Raw genomic sequence first — 18,225 nt, 5'->3', positions numbered from 1 at the left:
CAGTCTTCGAAAGGGAGGTAAGAAGGAAATGACAAGTATTTTGGATAGGTCAGGAAAACTGCTGGTGAATCCTGTGGATGCCCTGGGCAGATGGAGGGAATATTTTGAAGAGTTGCTCAATGTAGGTGAAAATGCGATCAGTAATGTTTCAGATTTCGAGGTAGAATGGGATAGGAATGATGATGGAAATAGGATCACATTTGAGGAAGTGGAAAAAATGGTCAACAGATTGCAGTGCAATAAAGCGGCTGGGGTGGATGAAATTAAGTCGTAATTCATCAAATACAGTGGAATGTCAGGTCTTAAATGGCTACACAGGATAACTGAAATGGCCTGGGAGTCGGGACAGGTTCCATCAGACTGGACAAAAGCAGTAATCACACCAATCTTTAAACATGGAAACAGAAAAGATTGTAACAACTACAGAGGTATCTCTTTAATCAGCGTTGTGGGTAAAATCTTCTCAGGTATTGTTGAAAGGAAAGTGCGAGTATTAGTTGAGGACCAATTGGATGAAAATCAGTGTGGGTTTAGGCCTCTTAGAGGTCGTCAGGACCAGATCTTTAGCTTACGGCAAATAATGGAGAAGTGTTATGAGTGGAACAGGGAATTGTATCTATGCTTTATAGATCTAGAAAAGGCATATGACCGGGTTTCCTAGGAGGAAGTTATTGTCTGTTCTACGGGATTATGGAATAGGAGGCAAGCTTGTGCAAGCAATTAAAGGTCTTTACATGGATAGTCAGGCAGCAGTTAGAGTTGACGGTAAATTGAGTTCATGGTTCAGAGTAGTTTCAGGGGTAAGACAAGGCTGCAACCTGTCTCCACTGTTGTTCATATTATTTATGGATCATATGTTGAAAACAATAGACTGGCTGGGTGAGATTAAGATATGTGAACACAAAATAAGCAGTCTTGCATATGCGGATGACTTAGTTGTGATGGCAGATTCGATTGAAAGTTTGCAAAGTAATATTTCAGAGCTAGATCAGAAATGTAAGGACTATGGTATGAAGATTAGCATCTCCAAAACGAAAGTAATGTCAGTGGGAAAGAAATATAAACGGATTGAGTGCCAAATAGGAGGAACAAAGTTAGAACAGGTGGACGGTTTCAAGTACTTAGGATGCATATTCTCACAGGACGGCAACATAGTGAAAGAACTGGAAGCGAGGTGTAGCAAAGCTAATGCAGTGAGCGCTCAGCTACGATCTACTCTCTTCTGCAAGAAGGAAGTCAGTACCAAGACTAAGTTATCTGTGCACCGTTCAATCTTTCGACCAACTTTGTTGTATGGGAGCGAAAGCTGGGTGGATTCAGGTTACCTTATCAACAAGGTTGAGGTTACGGATATGAAAGTAGCTAGGATGATTGCAGGTACTAGTAGATGGGAACAATGGCAGGAGGGTGTCCACAATAAGGAAATCAAAGAAAAACTGGGAATGAACTCTATAGATGTAGCAGTCAGGGCAAACAGGCTTAGATGGTGGGGTCATGTTACACGCATGGGAGAAGCAAGGTTACCCAAGAGACTCATGAATTCAGCAGTAGAGGGTAGGAGGAGTCGGGGCAGACCGAGGAGAAGGTACCTGGATTCGGTTAAGAATGATTTTGAAGTAATAGGCTTAACATCAGAAGAGGCACCAAAGTTACCACTGAATAGGGGATCATGGAGGAACTGTATAAGAGGGGCTATGCTCCAGACTGAACGCTGAAAGGCATAATCAGTCTTAAATGATGATGATGATGATGACTAAATATTAATTACTTTTGGAAACGGTTAACATTTTAAAATATATGAATATTTTTGTTCAATATCTTTATCTTATTATGTCAAAAGGAAATAGATTCAATTATGACTAAAAATATTACATTAATAAGAACATTTATTTTCAAAAAGAACACTGATAAGAACATTTATTTCCATAGGTTTTGTACACTATGTGTGTTCAATATTTTTGTATACACACTACATATTAAAGTGCAAAGGGTCACTCATTTGACTATCAGAATCTTCATTTGATATGACTGAAGAATCTGCACGTAGAGGAGATTGTAAAGGCTCGTTTGCATTTGGGCATTGTTGAATTGAGTCTGGAAAAATTGAACTTGTGCTTGTTGATCCACTAGTCCTGGCTGAGACATTGTTTTCTGTTGCATAGGATGTTGTTCTATCGGCCGTTGTGGCAAGCAATGCATCTGCATAAGCTATGGTTGTATGGGATACTGTAGCAATGATGATGGTAGCAGAGGAGTGAAGGGTCCAATATAACCCATTTGCTGTCACCCTTGCTGAACAGGTTATGGAGCAGCAGCGACGAGAGAAATCATATCTGCCCGGAGTTTTAATTTGTTTTCAGCAGGTACTTTATGCATCTCAGTTAACATAGAGAGGAGAAACGGCTAATTCTCATGTGTTTCATCGAAAGTGCAAGATTCCTCCTCCGTTGCAATCATTTTCTTTAGAACTTCAATTACCTCATAGCCGTTGCTGCTTCTTTTCTTAGATTTGCGCTGAGAGATCCTACATGTAGGTCCATTATCAGACGAAACAGAAGTTCCATTTTCTTCTTCATTCACAATGTCTTCTTCGTCCACGTGAGTTGTAGATTTTTCCACCGCAGTGTCTAGAAAACGTAGTTGTTCAAAATAGGTGTACTGTTTTTTCCTGGTTGCAGCTGACTCACTTTTGACACCCTTTACACGACGAAGATCTCTCGTGTAACATGAGCAGATAGATTTCCACTTCTTCTGAATGAGTGTCACTGAAAACAAAGTACATTAGAAGGTGAGAGAGAGAATAGTCGCTAAGTGCTCTCACTCTCAGTTATTGGGTGCATAAATCTGGGTATTTTCGCGCTGTGGTATCTCATTGTCTATGACGTCATATCTCCTCAATAGTGTGTCGTATTTCTCTTTTTTGGCTACGAACTTTCGCGGGCATACGGAGAACAACTCAGCAAAATTTCATCACAGTTGGATGAATGGTTTAGGAACGCGTAGAGGACAAGCACACATGCATTCACTTTTATATATAGAAATGTTAAAGTGATTGAACTGCTTTCTTAATTTTGTTTCAGATATCTGGCAACGGGAATTTCGGTGCGAAATCGACATTACCAGTACAGAATAAGTCAATCTACAATCTCAGTATTTGTAAGACAGGTTTTAGATGCCATCTGGAAAAAAGTTAGACGACAATGCTTTCCAGACCTCAGCACGGATTTTTGGCTTAAGACAGCTGCTTATTTTTACGAAAAAATCAACTTCCCACACTGCATTGGAGCCATTGACGGAAAACATGTACGAGTGATCAAGCCAACTGGAAGTCGTTCATTGTATTATAATTACAAAAACTTTTTCTCAGTCGTGCTGCTCGCTTTGTGTGACGCCAACAACGAATTCATTTTCGTGGATGTGGGTGCATGTGGTAAGTCTGCTGATTCTACGATGTTTAAGGACAGTGTTTTTAAGAGAAAACTTGATGAGGGCTCCTTAAATATTCCTTAAGCTCCATCTTCTTTCCAGGGTTTCAATAAGTCTATGTCCTTTGTGATTGTTGGGGATTAAGGTTTCGGTTTGACGACAAAGCTACTTAGACCTTATGCACGTAAATGTTTGAGCATAAAAAAACGTGCATTTAACTACCGACTTAGGAGAACACGAAGGAATATAGAGTGTACGTTTGGAATCTTGGCCTATGAATGGAGAGTTTTCCATCCAACATTGAATGTTGACCTTCACTTGGGTGAATCCATAATACGTAGTTGCTGTGTTTTGCATAACTTTGTCAGAGAACGTGATGGTTTCAAAGTTGAAGATACCTTGTCAGTCGAAGGTTTATACCGCCAACAAAACAAGCAATAAAGTTCAGAGACAAGTTTTGTGATTATTTTGTCTGTGAGCAGGAGCTGTAGCTTGGCAAACGGACAGAATCTAAATAAAGGAACTCAACGGCACGACCGCTGAAGCGAGAACATACACCTACTATTCATCATAATTATAGTTTAGTAGATATAGTCGGATTGGTGTTTTAACACCCATGTGCATATTAGTAAAAAAGTAGATACGTGGCAGCTATTTTAAAAATTCATTACCTTTTGAATTTTTTTCCTATTGTAGAGAAAAATGAAGGATATCCTCCCAAGCATAATGTAGGATAAGGTTATGATTTAAAAAAATACAAGTAAAAGCATTCAGTTTTCTCTGTAGTCGTAATGATAACATTATACTTGCGAGGATTTACGAATAAATATGTTGTTGTTATGGTCTTCAGTACTGAGACTGGTTTGATGCAGCTCTCCATGCTACTCTATCCTGTGCAAGCTTCTTCATCTCCCAGTACCTACTGCAACCTACATCCTTCTGAATCTGCTTAGTGTATTCATCTCTTGGTCTCCCTCTACGATTTTTACCCTCCACGCTGCCCTCCAATACTAAACTGGTGATCCCTTGATGCCTCAGAACATGTTCTACCAACCGATCCCTTCTTCTAGTCACGTTGTGCCACAAACTTCTCCCCGAACCTATTCAATACTTCCTCATTAGTTATGTGATCTACCCATCTAATCTTCAGCATTCTTCTGTAGCACCACATTTCGAAAGCTTCTATTCTCTTCTTGTCCAAACTATTTATCGTCCATGTTTCACTTCCATACACACTCCATACAAATACTTTCAGAAACGACTTCTGACACTTAAATCTATACTCGATGTTAACAAATTTCTCTTCTTCAGAAACGCTTTCCTTGCCATTGCCAGTCTACATTTTATATCCTCTCTACTTCGACCATCATCAGTTATTTTGCTCCCCAAATAGCAATACTCCTTTACTACTTTAAGTGTCTCATTTCCTAATCTAATTCCCTCAGCATCAGCCGACTTAATTCGACTACATTCCACTCACCCCCCCCCCCCCCATGTAGCATGGACCTTGCCGTTGGTGGGGAGGCTTGCGTGCCTCAGCGACACAGGTAGCCGTGCCGTAGGTGCAACCACAATGGAGGGGTATCTGTGAGGGGCCAGACAAACGTGTGGTTCCTGAAGAGGGGCAGCAGCCTGTTCAGTAGTTGCAAGGGCAACAGTCTGGATGATTAGCTGATCTGGCCTTGTAACGCTAACCATAACGGCTTTGGTGTGCTGGTACTGCGAACGGCTGAAAGCAAGGGGAAACTACGGCCGTAATTTTTCCCGAGGGCATGCAGCTTTACTGTAAGGTTAAATGATGATGGCGTCCTCTTGGGTAAAACATTCCGGAGATAAAATAGTCCCCCATTCGGATCTTCGAGCGGGGACTACTCAGGAGGATGTCGTTATCAGGAGAAAGAAAACTGGCGATCTACGGATCGAAGCGTGGAATGTCAGATCCCTTAATCGGGCAGGTAGGTTAGAAAATTTAAAAAGGGAAATGGATAGGTTAAAGTTAGATATAGTGGGAATTAGTGAAGTTCGGTGGCAGGAGGAACAAGACTTCTGGTCAGGTGACTACAGGGTTATAAACACAAAGTCAAATAGGGGTAATGCAGGAGTAGATTTAATAATGAATAGGAAAATAGGAATGCGGGTAAGCTACTACAAACAGCATAGTGAACGCATTATTGTGGCCTAGATAGACACGAAGCCCACGCCTACCACGGTAGTACAAGTTTATATGCCTACTAGCTCAGCAGATGACGAAGAAATTGAAGAAATGTATGATGAAATAAAATAAATTATTCAGATAGTGAAGGGAGACGAAAATTTAATAGTCATGGTTGACTGGAATTCGTCAGTAGGAAAAGGGAGAGAAGGAAACGTAGTAGGTGAATATGGATTGGGGAATAAGAAACGAAGAGGAAGCCGCCTGTTAGAATTTTGCACAGAGCACAACCTAATCATAGCTAACACTTGGTTCAAGAATCATAAAAGAAGATTGTATACAGGGAAGAAGCCTGGAGATACTGACAGGTTTCAGATAGATTATATAATGGTAAGACAGAGATTTAGGAACCAGGTTTTAAATTGTAAGACATTTACAGGAGCAGATGTGGACCCTGACCACAATCTATTGGTTATGAACTGTAGATTAAAACTGAAGAGACTGCAAAAAGGTGGGAATTTAAGGAGATGGGACCTGGATAAACTGACTAAACCGGAGGTTGTACAGAGTTTCAGGGAGAGCATAAGGGAACAATTGACAGGAATGGGGGAAAGAAATATAGTTGAAGACGAATGGGTAGCTTTGAGGGATGAAGTAGTGAAGGCAGCAGAGGATCAAGTAGGTAAAAAGACGAGGCCTAGTAGAAATCCTTGGGTAACAGAAGAAATATTGAATTTAATTGATGAAAGGAGAAAATATAAAAATGCAGTAAATGAAGCATGCAAAAAGGAATACAAACGTCTTAAAAATGAGATCGACAGGAAGTGCAAAATAGCTAAGCAGGGATGGCTAGAGTGCAAATGTAAGGATGTAGAGGCTTATCTCACTAGGGGTAAGATAGATACTGCCTACAGGAAAATTAAAGAGACTTTTGGAGAAAAGAGAACTACTTGTATGAATATCAAGAGCTCAGATGGAAAGCCAGTTCTAAGCAAAGAAGGGAAAGCAGAAAGGTGGAAGGAGTATATAGAGGGTCTATACAAGGGCGATGTACTTGAGGACAATATTATGGAAATGGAAGAGGATGTAGATGAAGATGAAATGGGAGATATGATACTGCGTGAAGAGTTTGACAGAGCACTGAAAGACCTGAGTCGAAACAAAGCTCCGGGAGTAGACAACATTCCATTAGAACTACTGACAGCCTTGGGAGAGCCAGTCCTGACAAAACCCTACCACCTGGTGAGGAAGATGTATGAAACAGGCGAAATACCCTCAGACGTCAAGAAGAATATAATAATTCCAATCCCAAAGAAAGCAGGTGTTGACAGATGTGAAAATTACCGAACTATCACTTTAATAAGTCACAGCTGCAAAATACTAACGCGAATTCTTTACAGACGAATGGAAAAACTGGTAGAAGCCGACCTCGGGTAAGATCAGTTTGGATTCCGTAAAAATATCGGAAGACGTGAGGCAATACTGACCCTACGACTTATCTTAGAAGCTAGATTAAGGAAAGGCAAACCTACGTTCCTAGCATTTGTAGACTTAGAGATAGCTTTTCACAATGTGGGCTGGAATACTCTCTTTCAAATTCTGAAGGTGGCAGGGGTAAAATACAGGGAGCGAAAAGCTATTTACAATTTGTACAGAAACCAGATGGCAGTTATAAGAGTCGAGGGACATGAAAGGAAAGCAGTGGTTTGGAAGGGAGTGTGACAGGGTTGTAGCCCCTCCCCGACGTTATTCAATCTGTATACTGAGCAAGCAGTGAATGAAACAAAAGAATAATTCGGTGTAGGTATTAAAATCCATGGAGAAGAAATAAAAACTCTGAGGTTCGCCGATGACATTGTAATTCTATCAGAGACAGCAAAGGACTTGGAAGAGCAGTTGAACGGAATGGATAGTGTCTTGAAAGAATGGTATAAGATGAACATCTACAAAAGCAAAACGAGGATAATGGAATGTAGGCGAATGAAGTCGGGTGATGCTGAGGGAATTATGTTAGGAAATGAGACACTTACAGTAGTAAAGGAGTTTTGCCGTTTGGGGAGCAAAATAACTGATGATGGTCGAAGTAGAGGATATAAAATGTAGACTGGCGATGGCAAGGAAAGCGTTTCTGAAGAATTTGTTAACATCGAGTATAGATTTAAGTGTCAGGAAGTCGTTTCTGACAGTATTTGTATGGAGTGTAGCCATGTATGGAAGTGAAACATGGACGGTAAATAGTTTGGACAGGAAGAGAATAGAAGCTTTCGAAATGTGGTGCTACAGAAGAATGCTGAAGATTATATGGGTAGATCACATAACTAATGAGGAAGTATTGGGGAGAAGTTTGTGGCACAACGTGACTAGAAGAAGGGATCGGTTGGTAGAACATGTTCTGTGGCATCAAGGGATCACCAGTTTAGTATTGGAGGGCAGCGTGGAGGGTAAAAATCGTAGAGGGAGACCAAGAGATGAATACACTAAGCAGATTCAGAAGGATGTAGGTTGCAGTAGGTACTGGGAGATGAAGAAGCATGCACAGGATAGAGTAACATGGAGAGCTGCATCAAACCAGTCTCAGGACTGAAGACCACAACAACAACAACAACATTCCATTATCCTCGTTTTACTTTTGCTGATGCTCATCTTATACCCTCCTTTCAAGACACTGTCCAGTCCGTTCAACTGCTCTTCCAAGTCCTTTGCAGTCGGCGAACCTTGAAGATTTTATTTCTTCTCCATGGATTTTAATACCTACACCGAATTTTTCTTTTGTTTCCTTTATTGCTTGCTCAGTATACAGATTGAATAACATCGGGGAGAGGCTACAACCCTGTCTCACTTCCTTCCCAACCACTGCTTCCCTTTCATGCCCCTCGACTCTTGTAACTGCCATATGGTTTCTGCACAAATTGTAAATAGCCTTTAGCTCCCTGTCTTATACCCCTGCCATCTTCAGAATTTGAAAGAGAGTATTCCAGCCAACATCGTGAAAAGCTTTCTCTAAGTCTACAAATGCTAGAAACGTAGGTTTGCCTTTCCTTAATCTACAAAAAAATATAATAATGCTTAAATACTTAGAAAGGTAATTACTCATAACCAAGGACCGCTGCTCAACATCCGGTAGGATTGAACAAATAATTTCATCCAAGCATTTAGTTTTAACTGCTTAGTACTGTAAGCATCAGAACTGGTGTCCCAAACTGCAGGGTGTTGTTCAACTGCACAAATGAAATCTTCGGTATTCACTTGTGTGTCCAATAACTTCTAGCATTCTTTCAATGCTTCTTCCAGCTTCAGGTTTTTATCCCTTTGTCGTGTCCACACTTTCACTCGATAGCCACAGGCAAGTCCACTTCTATCTCTAGGATAAGGTCCACCGGCAGACATACCTAGTTCACATTGTCTTTCTTTCAAGCCCTACCTGCCTGTTGGAGCTGCTGATACAAGTAAAACCCTCTCCAGGTGTGCCTGCTTGGACCCTACTGAAGGAGCGGCCCCGTTTCCACTCACAGGGGGAATGGGCGTGGTGGCCAGGTGACCAGTCTTCACGTTGGCCCTCCGCCTCGAGTGACGCGAACAAATTACCACCCGCCACTCACCCTGCAGTTGGAGAATTAGACCAAACCCAGCAAAGACACAAACAGTACTCTTTCGACACAGAAAGTTGACCAAAAAGAGACAGCAAAACGACAACGACATACAATTAACACTCTGGAACACGCCACTCAGACTTGTCAACACGGGCAGGTACCTTGGCGTATTCCTAGACAAACACATGAACTGGGTGACTCACCTGAACTACCTTCTCGACAAGACTAGAAAACGCCAAAGACTGATACCACAAGTACAAGGACGTCTCCGTGGCTGCAGCATGGAAACAGCCATACACACTTACAAAACTTTTATCAGACCTGTCCTCGAATACGCCAGCGCCCCGCTGGGAGTAATTCCGCACACTTTACAGTACGGAACGACGACTGCTCCGCAACCTCGCGAGACTCCCGGCAAGGACGCCCAGCAACGACGTATACGAAATAGTTAACGTGGAACCACTCCACACACGACTGACAAAACTGCGCGCGAACTACGGACAACGAATACTAACGCAAAGACCTGACATGGAAAACCTAATTACAACAAGACCTCGTACTCAACGACTCCCCAAACACAAGTATATCTGTCCAGCGCGTACAGTAGCACAAAACACATCAAACCACTTCCCAGATTTAGCCCCAACTATGGTACCGCTGACAACCCATACCACTACCCCTCCCCACCTAGACGTCAGACAATAAAACACAGACAGACATATACCCTCTCTCTCTCTCTCTCTCTCTTTCTGTCTCTCTCTCTCCTCTCTCTCTCTCTCTCTCTCTCTCTCTCTCTCTCACACACACACACACACACACACACAACAAAACGACAACACTCGCACACATAAACAAGCCGGCACACTCTTCAACTACTCAATCCTGTTCTGCCACTGAAAAATATGAAAAATACGAAAATAGAAAATAGCCATAATTGTACAACAAAAACAAGTAACAATAGTAACATCATTATACGCTACCCACAGACTAACTTCAAAAACCTCTTCTCATTTGCTCTCCTCCCCTCTGCTCCACAACCGAACACAGATTAAATTTAGGAAATATTACACACAAATCACACACAGAAACACTATACACTCCAACGTAAATAACCACAATTATATATTCCATATGCCAATGTTTACACCTTCATCTCTCACCAAATGCCAATGTTTAAATCTTTATCTCTTACTGTCACCCCCAAATCTCTCCCTTAACCTCCCCCTTTTCATATTCTATTATTATAAACATTGTTAATTCTAGTACTATATACATTGAGAAACTGAAATATAACCTTGTAAATCATATCTCGTTGTTAAATTCTGCTACTATATACCTTATTAAACTAAAATATAACCTTGTTAATTATATAAACTTGTTAATTATGTATTGTAATACTAAATGTTAATTGTTAATGACCACATCAAAAGTGCAAAAAATCTGTAAAGCACCTTTCTGCAAGCACTTTAAATTGTATTAAAAAGAAAATAAAATTGTAAATCTCGCCTATGGCTAAAAAGTGCAATGCAAGCACTAGAATAGCCCGCCCTCCCCCCTAAGGGAAGGGAATGAAATGTGCTAAAAAAAAATCACCCTGCAGTGAGGGTGATCCACCGCATTGGGTACACAAGGAGGTGACTCAGAAGCAGAGCCTGTGGGGCTCACCTGAGGTGTCCCAGATTCTGCACCACCGCTATATCCCGAGGCAGCAGCCTGAAGGTGACTGACCATAGCAAAAAGCACATTGAGCTATTTGTGAACTGTGGCCAAATCTTCCTGCGTCTGCACACAGCATGGACACATCCAACGTAACAAGATTAACTGAAGAAGTGAAGTATAAAAGTATACTATTCGAGATATACAACTTGAATTAATTTCGAAATGAGATCAGCTTATGATGAAAATAGAGCCCAAACAGCAAAGCGGTGCAATTAGCCATCTGTAACGTAGCTATCAAAGGTTTGTCAGGGCCATTTAAGTAAAGTGCTACAATGTGTGTGGGGCTCCCTCCCATCATTAACAAATATGCTATTAAAACTAGTCTTCCACGGTATATACATGCATATAAATCCTCTTCTGATTCCGAAATGTAATTTTCTTAGGAAGAAGAAAAAATACCTAGTGACCCAGCGGTGCAATGACACGAGACGCACACTACCAAGAAGGTAGGTTTCCAACGAGATGGTGAGTAGATGTTTGAAATTCTAAAAATATAAGCATAAGCTATAGGAAAAAGAACTGGTAGCTACTGCGATTTTCCAGACAGCTGCTCCATAAGAATAGCATTTTTTAACGTCAGCCATTTGCAACATATATGATTTGACCACGAGTCTTTAGATGCTTTGCTTCTACCACATTTTACATGAGGTGGAATTTAACAGTTCAGGAGTTACAACGGCAGACAGAGGTTCACTTTTTCTAGCGTGCTCTTCATACGCGACATTCCTACTACTTAGTCGAAGCATGCTATTTCTGACTTACATCCACCCCCATCACGCTCCCCACATAGTCTTTACGTGAAAAGGTTGTTGGCGGCGGTAGAATCCTTCAGCTTCAAATGCCTGTTATCTAAATTTTTTCAATACTGTTGCTCGAATAGAACATTACCTTCCCTCCAAGGATTCTCACTTGAGTTTTCGAAGCATCCACTCTCACGAATCTGACAGGAACAAATAGGCGTGCTTTTGCAGGGCTGTAGTTTGAGGGAAACCCAGGTGTGCAGGCTCACACACGTTTAGGATAGGCTGGACAGCAGCCAAATATTTTGCCATTGTTCATTGGGTCAGCCTTTCCCACATGTTCGATTTGCAGATGGGAGGAGGGGAAGCATATTGTTCGATATTGTGGTGTTTACACCAGTGACATTTAAGTGTTTAGCCTTATGTGAAGGATAATGCTACTTTTGTGAGTCTGGAATCGTTTAACAGCTGTCCGGTATGGTGAGCACTGTGTTGTCCAGGATCAGTACAGTACTGACAGTGGGCGGAGGTCTGCGACACAATGGTGGCAGTGGCTGCTCTTCGCATGTGGACTGGTGCTGGTGGCGGGGATGGAGGCCGAGGCATTGCAGGGGTGGAGAAGAGAGTGAAACATCCTGCTCCACCCATAGACCGACAGATCTTTGCAGGATTATTTCGGGAGCAGTATACAAGAATTCTAAGTGACTTACTTCCACAAGGCAACCGACAGACAGTACGTAATTACCATTGGATATCTTCAGCGATTTGACGACGGCTACCGCCCATTTTGACATTGGAGGAAGTGACCACCTAGCCTGTGAGAAGACCCCAAAGATGTCACAGAGATGTCTCTAAAGGTTTTCTGGCGAGTGTGATACTACTGCAGAAAAAAAGTTACGCGTTATGCAGAGGGACTCTCAAGATCAATGTAACTAATTAGTCAATCAATCTGATATCAATGATGTATCACCAAGCGGATGGGAGCGAGGGTGAGAGTGCCACAGATATGATTCGCGAATTGGCGCAGTAATCAGGTGTTTTCTCTTTGAAGCGAGAGCTTTTAACGAAATTTCAATATCCCACAGGGAGAGATGACCATTTAAATAAAATGAGCTATATTACCGAATATATAAAGTGACACGTAGTATCAACCTGACATTTACACCTTAAGAGACTTCAAAAATGATTTAACAGAGTTCAAGAGTGAGGAGATATCCTGTGACAGAGGTAGAACATGCTCTTAGCACTCTGTCATGAGTCAAAAATGAGTTTAATATTCTAGTCCTGAGATACAAGACTTAACGGATATTAAGCTGATGAGAACCGATTTTTTTTTACCTGAAGAGGGAATACTTAGAGGAAATATAGCCTGCGCCATATTGTTGTACAGGATTTTCACAACAAGTAACGATACTTTAGCGTTGTGTAAATGCGTGTATACTCTGATTTCTTCTGTCTTCGAAAATAACTCGTATAAAAGGAAGGAATCTACATGTCGCATGAGAAATTCGAGGTTTATGGACAACAACATCTCCATTTCATACTTGGTAAAGTGGATTTTTTGAACTGAGAACCTACGTCGGGGGAACAATTGTAGTTAGAACTATATGTTCAAGCTGTACCTTCTTCTATTGCAATGTGCTGCAGCAAGTGACGTGAGTTATCGCGAGGCTTTGGCATACCAAAAACTGCGGCTTAGCTTCGCGTGAGTGGTAGATACAAATCGCCTGCGGCTGTGTGCGATCAGAAGGCTTTTTCGTCAGATATGTTTAATTTAAGGTGGAAATGTTATGATGGAGGACAGTGCTTGTACTCTCAAACATCAATGCATACAAGACCTCACATATAAACAACGCTACGAATTATATGTGGCGGAGATTTAATTACTTCATTTTCAATGTATGTGTGTGATCCTCAACTGTAGAAAATGTGTTTTATTACGAAGAAGAATCATTGTAAGGTGTTGGTGAATGTTTTCAGCAATCTATTTGACTTACAACTTCCAGAGTTTTTCCCCTACCTTGTCTCCCATAAAATTTTAAACAATTAATTCGATAGGGTAGTACCATTTTTGATATCACAATTGTGCCAGCACCCACATTAGGCAATAGGAACACAGTATTCTGAGGAGGGATGAAAAACTCGGTCTGTGTTTTTGAACACATTGGTTCATGCAGCAGGTGTTCACACAAACAGGAAGTCACCACTTCAGAGAGAAAGGATGCGAATCTGGAATTTGCAAGTTATGCCTCCTCCTGATGCTTTGCCCTGGGGCCTGCAAGAACAAACTCATGTCCCTTCGGCAGGTAGGCACACAAGAAAACGAACCGGTATCAGTATGCGTGGCTCCTGGTGGCTGAGGTGGGCTATAGGGTTCCAATAGCAGTTTTTCTGTGGTGGGCTGTACAGACCCCAAGAGTGGTTTCTCTGCATGCAGTCGGTATGGAGTACAGGAACCTCGCACATACACAGTCTCGCTGCAGTTCCACCGGCCATCATGGAGCTGTCAGCACTTGGTGCTCCACCCAGTGCTGGTTGTGCCCAGCTGGCAGATGTGGACGACAGGGCCCCTGGTGCCTGGCTGGCTGACACAACCATGGGCAACACAAAACTGCACCTGTTTCCATTCTTTGGTGCTTACAGTTATTACATCATGGGAAGTGCGGGAGGGGAGGGAAGGGGAGGAACCCTGTCTCCAACAAACTGATTACGGAAAGAATATGCAAATTGAGTTGAACAATATATTATTACGTCAGTTGACACTGATTTCAAGTTCATACTTTGAGATCCTTCCACACCAAGAGCTCAGGACCGCTGAGTCTTCCCCCCCCCCCCCCCCCCCCAATTTCCAGGTGGGGAGGGGAGAGCGAGTGGGGGAGGGGAGAGGAGGGTTGGGGGATTTCCCAGCAGGATGAAAATGGTTCAGAACTGAACTGTGAGGGGAGACAAAAAGTATTGTCCCATTTCCCAGGGGGGTGGGGGAGGGGATGGAGTGGGTGGTTTCTCCGATGGACAGGTTATACTCAGGGGACAGAAATCAACACCCAAGGGGTCATAAATCAGTCCCAGGGGATCATAAACCACTTAGCAGAACAATAGATTAAGATAAGGGGAAGGAGATAATTTTTCTGTGACTGTATACTTGCCCCTGGATGCATGCAACATGCACAAACAAAATGCGCCAGGATCCTTTGCCCTACCACTATCACACATCAGCTATTAACTGACGAATGTTTTAAGTCGTCACATTTCACGCCATCAAACAACAGATCTGTTCGCTTCATGTTGACAGGAGTTTGAATAAAATACCTCGACTTTCTCCACCTCTGAAAGTAGGAACATGTTCTCATTACTTTCAGCTGTTCCACAAGATGTTACCATCCATAAGCTCCAGTTGGCTGATCCCAATGATGCAGAGCACTAGTGCCCTACAGAAATTCTTATAGGTGCATACCAGTACTGGAAAATAATAAAGGACTACACACCAATATGCCTAACTAATTCAGCATTTCTTTGTTTAAGATTTGGTTGTATTCTTAGTGAGTGCAGGTCGGGTACTATTCTCATACGTTATTAACCATGTGAACCTCATCAAGATTTCTTAGACATGAACCGGCCGGGGTGGCCGAGCGGTTCTATTCGCTACAGTCTGGAACCGGGTGACAACTATAGTCGCAGGTTCGAATCCTGCCTCGGGTATGGATGTTAGGTTAGTTAGGTTTAAGTAATTCTAAGTTCTAGCGGACTGATGACATGAGAAGTTAAGTCTCATAGTGCTCCCATTTGAACCATTTTTCTTAGACTTAAGTCACTTCTGGGACTTAGAAATGATGACGATAAAATAACAACAAGAACGATTGCTCTCTCCGAAACATGGCTGTTTTACAGAACTTCAGTAAGGCATTTCAAATGGTGGAGGGCTGGAGGGTAGTTCCAGAAGTAAAAAAGAAAGATATCCACGAAATTTTAATGTCATAGCAGGGGCGACACTACCCAACCACAACTAATTGGGAAGATTTGCTGTCATGCGGAACATCAATAAAGAGAAAAAGAATCTGCCATTCTGTATTCCTGCTTTAGTGGGATTATATTTGTTTTATATATCTTATTCCAGTTATTCTTTGTATTGTGAAATACTCTGGAGGAAGTGTTAGTAGTGCTCCAGTTTCGCATCAACGTTTGTATACCATTGCACTTAATTGTTTTTTTGTCCAATAAACAGCTTTACACAAAAAATAGCCAGGTAGGTTACAAGCAGCTTCCTGGGAGGTACGCCGCTCCTGCATGGAATTCACCTAGCAGGTGAGAGACAAGAGCCAGTGTACCCATCAGTCTGGGTTCGATTTTTAGGCAGTTTCTCATATCTGACTAGGTGAATACCAGACTGGTACCCACGTTGCGCGTAGTTTACGCACTTCACAAATATTTCGAAAACATTCTCACACTTCCACGTGGATAAAGCTACGTAGGTGGAGACGTATGGGATACACAAATTCCATCCCTGGAGGGAAGAGGTGGCGACAAGAAAGGTATTTGTCTAGCCTTTACCACTAAATAATCCAAATTCAGTTCACCATGCTGAAAACATGGGATAAACCCAGGGAAAGAAAGAAGAGGAAGATATTGTGGAATAAGCGAATTACCTACACCCAAATTGTGACCAATTGAAATCTATTTCCTTGTATATTTTGAAGTGTATGTTATGGTTTTAATGTACTGGATGATAATAACTCTGAACGATAGATTGCTCTGCTGTTTTCCATGAATACTTCTTCACTTATTGCGTTCCTCTGGAGCTCTTTGTACATAACATGAAATTTTTATATGCTTTAAGATGCTAAAGGAAATGAAATGTACAACCACTTTATATGGTTCTATATTGTTTTTATTAATTCTGTCCAGCCTGTCTTCCAGAAAATGGAGCAAACTGACTCAGTACAAAAATTATTTTGGAATATTAATAAAAACTCTTTTAAACATCTAAACTGAAGCAAAATTTATACTACTCAGTAAGATGATACATTGCATGAGAATGATGATAGTAATGGTGAAAGTAATGACACTCATAATTGTCTATGGTACATGTCATGTAGGTTTTGAGATTTAAAGGTTGGTAAGCTGTGATCAAAAGTGAAAATGAAGGTAGTGGCTAAAATAGTTATCTTCAGAGGCAGTTTTATTGCTTTGCTACTAATTCATCACATTCTTATATCAAGAGATGTGATGATACTATATGAGAAGGTAACTATATCTTTAGAAGATTGAAACAAGTGATATCAAACGAAATGTCATGGAAAAGATGGTTGACATAATTTTATTGTAATTAAATTTAGAAACCGTGGATGCCATATTCTGCCCTTAGTACTCATTTCAAAGTAGCCTCTAGTAGAATTTCGTACATGTGCTTGTTCAGTCACCTATGTAATTCTAATATCATGCCTGGACTACGAGTTATTATGGCACAATTATTCGTTACAACAGTTGGTTGTCTCTCATTCTATCCTACACATTACAAAGAATATGACAACAAACACAGCGAAATATCTATTACACAATATCTACAGTTTTGAAGTTTTATTTAAAAAACTTCAACGATTAGTCAAACGTTCTATCATAGTAGATGAACACTATACTTTGTTCCTCTTGCTCAGTCTCAATTGGATACCACCCTTTGGCGTAAGGATAAACGCCCTGGATTCGAAGGAGAGATTTCGAATGGTCTTCTCGCACGGTTCTATGTTATACTTCGCGAGAATGTGCGTAAGCCCGACTTTCGTTTGCAGCAGGCCAAATCTCATCCCTGAAACAAGAAAAAGTTGTTACTCTTCACTAATATACTCCCATATACTGAGATAAGAAACAAAGACGATAACTAGGATGAGACTTAACAACCTGTTATGCAAACTTATCACACTTTCGTTGGTATTAGAGCATACACTAATATTTAGTAAGTTTTTAATTTAGTTTTAAATATCTCATGTTGTTGTTGTTGTTGTTGTGGTCAACAGTCCTGAGACTGGTTTGATGCAGCTCTCCATGCTACTCTATCCTGTGCAAGCTTCTTCATCTCCCAGTACCTACTGCAACCTACATCCTTCTGAATCTGCTTAGTGTATTCATCTCTTGGTCTCCCCCTACGATTTTTACCCTCCACGCTGCCCTCCAATACTAAATTGGTGATCCCTTGATGCCTCAGAACATGTCCTACCAACCGATCCCTTCTTCTGGTAAAGTTGTGCCACAAACTTCTCTTCTCCCCAATCCTATTCAATACTTCCTCATTAGTTATGTGATCTACCCATCTAATCTTCAGCATTCTTCTGTAGCACCACATTTCGAAAGCTTCTATTCTCTTCCTGTCCAAACTATTTACGGTCCATGTTTCACTTCCATACATGGCTACACTCCATACAAATACTTTCAGAAATGACTTCCTGACACTTAAATCTATACTCGATGTTAACAAATTTCTCTTCTTCAGAAACGCTTTTCTTGCCATTGCCAGTCTACATTTTATATCCTCTCTACTTCGACCATCATCAGTTATTTTCCTCCCCAAATAGCAAAACTCCTTTACTACTTTAAGCGTCTCATTTCC

The 18,225-nt window shown here is 41.3% G+C and overlaps 1 protein-coding gene and 1 pseudogene across 1 annotated transcript in view; both read right to left on the bottom strand.

Moving 5' to 3' along the window:
- Positions 1-12,826: 12,826 nt before the first annotated feature.
- On the bottom strand, positions 12,827-12,993 carry LOC126090308 (U2 spliceosomal RNA; annotated as a pseudogene).
- Positions 12,994-16,529: 3,536 nt separating this feature from the next.
- LOC126191320 (cytochrome P450 6k1-like) overlaps positions 16,530-18,225 on the bottom strand; it is a 211,925-nt gene continuing 210,229 nt past the window's right edge. The window contains exon 8 of the mRNA XM_049932150.1: positions 16,530-17,427. Coding sequence (XP_049788107.1) covers positions 17,255-17,427 — 173 coding nt within the window. The 3' untranslated portion in view covers positions 16,530-17,254. The remainder of the gene's footprint in view (positions 17,428-18,225) is intronic.

The sequence above is a fragment of the Schistocerca cancellata genome, chromosome 6 (genome assembly GCF_023864275.1).
Source record: "Schistocerca cancellata isolate TAMUIC-IGC-003103 chromosome 6, iqSchCanc2.1, whole genome shotgun sequence".
NCBI classification, from domain to species: domain Eukaryota; kingdom Metazoa; phylum Arthropoda; class Insecta; order Orthoptera; family Acrididae; genus Schistocerca; species Schistocerca cancellata.
This window is presented reverse-complemented; position numbering and strand designations above follow the sequence as displayed.